Genomic DNA, 8,525 nt, shown 5'->3' with positions numbered 1-8,525 from the left:
TGACCTATGCAGGGGCGTCATGCACTTAGTTTTAAGAGAGACTGCAGAGACAATGGGTGGAGCTTGATGTCCAGCTCCGCCCCCGCTGGACGTAATGGGTGGAGCTAGACGGTCCAGCCACACCTTTACAACCAGGGTTTGAAATTAACACCCGCAAAATGCGTGTAAAAATCAACTGTGGCAGGTAACGCTGTTAAAATACATATTATGTTGCTGGGAAGTTCGTGTAAGACAAATCTGCACAGATTTAACGCAAAAACTCAACTTGTGAGTCATCATGATATATTAAATACAGCATATTTCCCAGAATCTGCGCATATCTGGCTTACTTGAACACACACGTCACTGCGCAACAAATAACGGCGCGCTTGTTCGTTTGCATTGAAGCAATAGCGAAGATTAAAAAGCATTTGGTTAACAGAAAAGACATTGCAATTTTCCAACATCCTACTTTTTTTTATGTTCTTTGTACTGTATTGATCTGTCCATCTAAAACAGATCAATACAGTACAAGTACAATATACATATTTTTTTCTCTCCATATTCCCAGTTTTCTCCATATTCCCATTTTTTTTCTCCATATTCCCAGTTTATCATACTATATGAGTCATAAAAGCTTGATGTATCAAATATGATACAAAGAATTTTTCAACTGCACACAGAAATTAGATTTTCTGACTATTATTTCATATGTCAGACTTTACAGGGTAAAGAATTAAACTTCTGTGTGTAGAGTAACTCATCCAGACATGCATGCATATCTGACCCTGGATCACAAAACCAGTCACATGGGTCAATTTTCTAAAAATGAGATGTATACATCATCTGAAATCTGAATGAATAAGATTTCCATTGATGTGTGGTTTGTTATGATAGGACAATGTTTGGCAGAAATACAACTATTGTAAATCTGGAATCTGAGGGTGCAAAAAAATCGAAACATTGAGAAAATCTCCTTTAAAGTTGTTCATTTATGTTGGCGATTGTGCTGCATTCACTCTCACAAATACATGTTTTATATATTTACGGTATAAAATTTACTAAATATCATCTTTACTATATCCTAATGATTTTTGGCATAAAAGAAAAATGGATAATTTTGACCCATACAATGTATTGTTGGCTATTGCCACTCGAGACTGGTGACGTGATCCAGGGTCACATATTAACTTTAGAAATGGTTGATTAGTCTGAGAGTTGAACTGGCCTGTATTCTCCATGTCTGTAGTGTTTTGCTGAGGCTGGTGATGGACTCGACTCGGGGGTGGACAGGTCACCTCCTCTCCGGCCTGGATCTTGGCCCTGTTACTGATAGTCAGCCTCTTCAGATGGACCAGAAGTTCTGGCCGGCCCCGTTTGAAGAAGGGATTGTGGAAGCGGTGCAGGTTTCGGTGTCTGCTTTTGGAGGGCCCGTAGAACAGCTTCCGGAAGCCGTACAGGTTGAGCTGTCGGATGAAGCTGGTGAAGTTGGAGGTCTTGAAGAGTTTCGCCTCTTGTTTGACCGGTGACAGCAGCTCGTCCTCGAAACGCTGCTGGTCGACTATCAAACCGTCTCCATTTGGGTTCCAGAAGACGGAGTTGTTCTGGGGATCGTTTGTCAAACACCATAACTTAGCTGGAAAGTTACTGTAGTTAATGTGGACGTTGAGAAGAGACTGATCACACTCCATATCCATGTTCAACAGAAATCAAATCTCTCATTTCATGACCTGCAGATGATGGAAACTACATAAACATCACAAAAAAATCAACATAAACAGCACTATATAACAACTTTAACACATTATTACGTCATTAGTTCATAAGAGATTGAATAAATCATTAGAAATATTGGTAACACTTTACAACGGGATTACATTTGTTAACGCTAGTTAACTAGCAGTGAAAAATAAAATACTATTCTACAATATTACTTTTCATACATAAAATCAAACGTTTTATCTGTTATTATTATTATTACTTAATGGACCAGAGTTAACATGAAGTAACAGTTGTATTTTTATTAATGTTAAGAAAGATTAATAAATACAAACGTATTGCTCATTGTTAACTGATGATAATTAGTGAGACCTTACTGTAAAGTGTGACCAAAATATTAAATAGATATAAAAGTTGATATAAAAGTTGTCATAGTAATGGTACACAACAACACATGTATATTATCAAAATATATTAACGTCTATATATGACAATTAATATCTTTACGTTTCTTTATATATTTACCATCTCCTCCAAAAACCGTTACTGGAACCGTTATGCGCGTTCACATAAAACACATTTAAACCGCATCAGAATGAGGCTCGCGCGACCTCTACAACGTCAGTTAACAACGACCTCTACCGGCTGTTGTGGTCACTGTAGTTTCGAAACAGATTTTGTTGAAAACAATATTATTAAAAACTTAAAAACATTATAGAATTAATTGGCTTTGTGTTTATATTCATTATGTCATTTCCATTCCAACAATTCTGTGCAATTCTGTGAGACTCTTATTTTGTGTTCTTATTAGAACTTAGCAGCTCATTGGTCACATACTACAGATCTAAATCCAACTTCGCGACAGAATTAGAATAAAAATATATATACAACACAATACATGCATAAGAATGATATTCCACGTTAATTATATGAATAAAAATAAATAAATAACAAATATTTCACGTCACGATCACGCGGCGCATATCTGTGACGTCATTAAGCGGCGCCGAATGCGCGGTTGTGGCTAGCAAGTGCTAACAACAAACAATCGTTGTTCCGAGGCATCTATTAAGATTATTTTTTGCTTAATTTCCAGTATATTGCGTTAAAGCAACAGGAATGTCTCTGGAGACTGTCCCGAAAGATCTGCGCCATTTGAGAGCGTGTCTGTTGTGCTCTCTTGTTAAGGTAAAATGAGACATTTATGATAACAGATGGTTTTATCATTGACATATTTACATATTTAAATGTTTAGATAGAGCAGATAAGTACAAGAACAAGATAATTAACATAACTGTTTTGCCATATCCAAAACATGACCATTTTATTTATTTTATTTTATTACATATAAACATCATTCTGCCTCTTACAGTCGTAAAATGTACAGTATGCTGTTGGATCCAGTCATAGATAATAACCTTTGTTAATCATAGGTAGCATCACAATTACAACTAGTAGTTAACAGTGACTGTGGCTAATGTTTGTAAGGGAATACTAAGGGAATGATGAACATCATCTCATCTTCTCTGGTTTCAGACGATTGATCAGTTCGAGTATGACGGATGTGACAACTGTGAATCATACCTGCAGATGAAGGGCAACCGGGAGATGGTTTATGAGTGCACAAGCTCTTCTTTTGATGGGTGAATAGTCTTTTACTCTCCCTAACGTTGGTCTAAACCTGAATGGCTCGCTTGCTTTCTTCCAAGGACCATAAATAGATAGAATATGAGGTGATTCAAGCACCATTAAATAATCAGTACAGCTTAAGAAGGAGAATCACACTGGTCTGGGAAGTTACGGGTGTGTTAGAGATGAACTTTTGTTTGAAAGGACTCGACACGTGTTGAATTTCATTTAAACACTAATGTGTGATGTGTTCGTCATTACAGTGTCATCGCTATGATGAGTCCAGAGGACAGCTGGGTGGCAAAATGGCAACGAATCGGTGAGTATTTCATTTACATTTATTCATTTAGCAGACGCTTTTATCCAAAGCGACTTACAAATGAAGAGAGCAGTCAAAGCATCAATAGGGATAATTCACCCAAAATTGAAAATGATCATAATTTACTCACCATCAAGCCATCATAGGTGTATATGACTGACTTCTTTCAGCCAAACACAATCAGAGATATATTAAAAAATGTCCTGGCTCTTCCCAGCTTTATAATGGGAGTGAATGGAGCCTGAGATTTTGAAGCCCAAAAAAGCGCATCCATCATCATAAAAGTAATCCATACGGGGTTAATAAAAGCCTTCTGAAGCAAAGTATATAAATATGCATATTTATAACTTTATAAATGCATGGCTTCGCTTCAGAAGGTATTTATTAACCCCGTATGGATAACTTTTATGATGGATGGATGCGCTTTTTTGGGCTTCAAAAACTCAGACTCTATTCACTGCCATTATATTATTTAATATAATAACTCTGATTGTGTTTGACTGAAAGAAGAAAGTCGTGTACACCTAGGATGGCTTGATGGTGAGTAAATTATGTAAATTATAGTAAATTATAATGACACACACACACAATCAGCTATTTTTGCTGCGCTGCTCACGCACAATTAAAGTGAAAGCACTCTTTTGATGGACAAAATAAATATGATTTCATATTAAGAAAATAAAGATCTAAAAATTAGGGCTGGGTATCTTTCAAAAAATTTCGATACCAATACCGATACCGATACCTTGATTTCGATACCGGTTCCTGAACGATACTTTTTTCGATACCAATTTTATTAAATCCATTTTAACAAGATTACTTAACACATTACCTCAGAAAAACTTTGGTTTTATTTTTTTCAGTTTGACTCGTGCTCCTTAGTCAGTGCACAAAGGAACAAAAAAAAAAAGCACAAAGGAACAAAATATTCCTTATACATAAGGAACAAAATATTTTTTTATAAAGAGCTCATGCTCACCAAAGCTGAATTTGTTTGATCAAAAATACAGTAAAACTTGTAATATTGTGGAATAGTATTACAATTTAAAATCTTATTTGAATATATTCAAATGTAATTTATTCCTGTGTTGTCAAAGCTGAATTTTCAAAATCATTACTTCAGTGTCACATGATCCTTCAGAAATATGAAAACAGTTTTTGGAAACTATGATACATTTTTTTCATGATTCTTTGATGAATAAAAATTTCAAAAGAACAGCATTTATTTGAAACAGAAATCGTTTGTAACATTACACATGTTTTAAGGTCATTTTTGATCACTTTAATGCATCCTTACTGAAAAAAAAAATTCTGACCAACACATTTTTGAACGGCAGTGTACATTCAGTAAATTGCAATATAAACACTGTCAGAGTGATCAACAAGGTATCTCTTCATTTACCAGTCAAAGACGGAGCAACTTTCTGCTCTTATGTTTACTCCGTGCACTGTCAAGGGCTTCATCATATCTGTCGCGGTACCGGTCTTTGCAGCAATTATTTTACCGCAAATACTGCATCGCGCGCTGTTGGCATCAAGCCTGGAGAAATGTAGCCACACTTTTTATCGACTTTTCCACATCTTTAGGGTATTGTGTGTGTGTGTGTGTGTGTGTGTGTGTGTGTGTGTGTGTGTGTGTGTGTGTGTGTGTGTGTGTGTGTGTGTGTGTGTGTGTGTGTGTGTGTGTGCTCGCGTCTCATATGAGAATGTGCGTGGACAGTTTGTGTGCGCGCGCGCGTCTCATATGAGTATGTGCGCAGAGTTCCGCGCGTCTCGTGTGTGTAGAGTTTGCGTTTATGTGTGTGAGCGACTTTAGGCGTGTCGTTGTGCATTTCATATGTATTTGTTTGAGCACTGACGTTGACGAGTTAACCCCTTAGGTATCGAAATCTGGTACCGAAAAACAAGTCATTTTTCGATACTCGATAGTATCGAGGCAATTCGGTCGGTACCTAAAAAGTATCGAACTCGGTACCCAGCCCTACTAAAAATATTTATAGAAAATTTACCCATTTAAACTTGTTTTTATTATTCAGTTTCCCAATCGTTTGGAAATGGTTCTTCCATAACATTGCACTGTGAATTTCCCACACCAGAAGTAATTTATATAGTTCTATATTAGTTATTAACTTTATCTGTAAAAAAAAAAATATTCTATGTTCTATGCAAAATTAAAGAAAAGATATAAAATAAACATTTGTGTGTGCTGTAAAGTGGTTAGAAAAAATTAAATTGGTATCGGCAGGTCAAACTCAATGAGAAATCGGAATCGGCCTAGAAAATTGTAATCGGTGCATCTCTAACCGTATCATTATTCAGCTCAATAACAGTGTGAATGTTGCAAAACTCATCAATTATGAAAAAGAAGCTTTATACATGATAATAGTTACTATAGTCATTATTATTCAGCTGTTGATTCGGTTGAATAATGTTCATCAGTTAATATGAAATGAGTTCAGTTCAGAAGACACCATTCAGCCTGAATCAGTTCAATAATGTCAATGTCTTTCTCAGGTAACTTCAAGCCAGGTGTGTATGCCGTGACAGTAACGGGTCGGTTACCTCCAGGTGAGTGTCAGGTTTTGATCTTATGGCTCTCTCGTGACTGCAATAAAGGACAGTGTGTGTTTTCAATCAAAACGTTGGCATGTAAAGAATATCACTTTGAAATCTGTTTGAAATGACTCACGTGAGTGTGATTGTGTTCTGTCAGGTGTGGTACGAGAGCTGAAGAGCAGAGGCGTCATCTACCGCTCCAGAGACACGGCTGTTAAAACATGAACACGGTTTATGATCACATGTTTATAATGACACACACACACACACACAATCAGCTGTTTCAGTGACTGCTGCTCTGCTATTCTCTGTTATTTCATGTATTGTTTTGTAATTTTCTTTTCTACTTGCATTACATTAGTATTTGGAGTGCATTTGATGATGGACAAATGATTTGATTATTCCATGTAAAGGATTTAAAAATTAATAAAAGTTTTATAAACAGCATTTTGTGTTTTTAATATGGCCAGTCTTGTCATTTTAAAAGACAACCACGAGAGGGCGCTGTCACTCTGCAAATGACGGACAGTTTACTATCCCATGAGGCCACGGGAGACAACATGGCGAATGTAGTACGCATGTACCATAATGTAGTACATACTTTTTAGCAGTCGTGGAGTACAGTAGTCAACATTTGAAGTGGATCAAAAAAGACAAGAATGGGTATTGTTCAAAATTCATGTACAACTTTGATGAAAGGTTTTGATCCACTTGCAATTTGAGACGCAGCTGTAGAAACAGAATTAAAAGTTCAGGTTTGTTAATATTACGGTTAGTGATCTGACCTGCACTAAACATCTAAATCCATTTATGCAATGAACATGATAGCTTTAATGGTCCACCTTGTTTATCAGGAAAGGAGTGTTGTTACTTCTGGACTTGGAGGATGATAAAACTCTTCAGTTGGAGGAACCCAGGCCATATTTAGGGGCCGTTTACACAACACCGCTTTTACTAAAAATGTAAAACTTTTTATGCTTTTTTTTTTTCTCATTACTACTATATCATTCTTGATCCAGTATGTAACTGCTTTAGAAGGCCTACAACAATATGATAATATGCTAAAAAAAAAAAATTACTATGTAAGCATTAATATCATTTAAAGATATTTTTTATTAGTGCAAGCAGATTTGGGCAAGAAGTTTAACCCTTGTGCTGTGTTGAAAACCCTATAACACTTGTGGTGTTCCTGGGCAAAAATGAAGGCCTATGATCAATCAGTTTCAAAAATAAATACAAATCTGCCCTAATTTAAAGAAAACAAGTTTAAACAAATCCAATATTTTTGGATCAAATAGCATAACGAGATTTATAAGCTATTATTTTGTTGGCTGGTCATTTTTGACCATGAACACCACAAGAGTGATATTGCCATTTTGTACAAAATAAAAGCATTTCAAAACAAATTTCCTGGTTAAACATGTAAGCACACTAGTGTGATCAACAGTGCACATTGGTTTCATATTTTATGTAAGATTGACCAAATAAACCACAAATAACACTTTTTTCACTCAAAAACTGAGATATGTAAGCTCAGATAAATGAGGCCTACGATTGATCAGTTCCAAAAAGATTAAACCTGTCCTAATTGAAAGACAAAATGCTGACAATAAGATTGAATCCAATATTTGGTAATGATGCAGCATAATTAGAGATTTATAAGCATTTTTTTGTAGGCTGGTCATTTTTGACCGGGAACACCAGTATTAAAATGTGGAAAACACCTACAAAAAGTATCAACAATTTTTTGGGAAGTTGTTAGACTTAGGGTGAGTAAAGTATTTATTCCAATGAAATAACATTTACTAGCACTTTCAGATCCGGGAAAATCCTCTCCAGGTCAAAATTAACCGAACACAACAGGGACAATAAAAGTGTTGTTAGGAAATTGTCACGTAACATGCAACACTAGCCGCGTTTCCATTAGCCTTCAAATTGTGCAAAGTGAAATTGCGGATTGAAAATACGCCCAATGGAAACACGTCAATTTCGCAAAAACTCCCATTTATCGCAAAAGACTGTTTCCGCTCGCATGAGGAGGTTTTTCAGGCAATTCGAAAAATAAATATTTCGCAAAACTGCAATGGAAACAGTTTTGGCGCATTTACAGTCACCTGACGTAGATGACACGGAGTGTTTGGACAGAATACGAGACGGAGCTCTTTATTAAATTCATAAAAGACAAAATAATTACAGGAATACTGGATTCTAAACCTCAAAGAAATGACACAATCAAGACCTTGAAGCAGAAATGAGGGAGAAACACCTCATATGTGCCGCTCACATAAGGGCCTTTCCTAGCCATTAATGCTTGGATAACACA

General features: G+C 36.1%; 2 protein-coding genes across 2 annotated transcripts in view; one reads left to right on the top strand and one right to left on the bottom strand.

Annotated features, from left to right (window-relative positions):
* hsf5 (heat shock transcription factor family member 5) overlaps positions 1-1,725 on the bottom strand; it is a gene marked incomplete at its 3' end in the record, with an annotated part of 19,275 nt that extends 17,550 nt beyond the window's left edge. Inside the window, exon 1 of the mRNA XM_081366398.1 lies at positions 1,208-1,725. Coding sequence (XP_081222524.1) covers positions 1,208-1,676 — 469 coding nt within the window. The 5' untranslated portion in view covers positions 1,677-1,725. The remainder of the gene's footprint in view (positions 1-1,207) is intronic.
* A 952-nt stretch (positions 1,726-2,677) lies between these two features.
* Positions 2,678-7,264, top strand: supt4h1 (SPT4 homolog, DSIF elongation factor subunit). The gene is made up of 5 exons (XM_081365457.1): positions 2,678-2,886; positions 3,235-3,341; positions 3,591-3,646; positions 6,161-6,214; positions 6,360-7,264. The coding sequence occupies exons 1-5, from the start codon at positions 2,818-2,820 to the stop codon at positions 6,425-6,427; spliced, it is 354 nt and encodes a 117-aa protein (XP_081221583.1). The 5' UTR covers positions 2,678-2,817; the 3' UTR covers positions 6,428-7,264.
* The last annotated feature ends 1,261 nt before the right edge of the window (positions 7,265-8,525 follow it).

Source organism: Scardinius erythrophthalmus, assembly GCF_964197995.2.
Source record: "Scardinius erythrophthalmus genome assembly, chromosome: 5".
Lineage (NCBI taxonomy): Eukaryota > Metazoa > Chordata > Actinopteri > Cypriniformes > Leuciscidae > Scardinius > Scardinius erythrophthalmus.
This window is presented reverse-complemented; position numbering and strand designations above follow the sequence as displayed.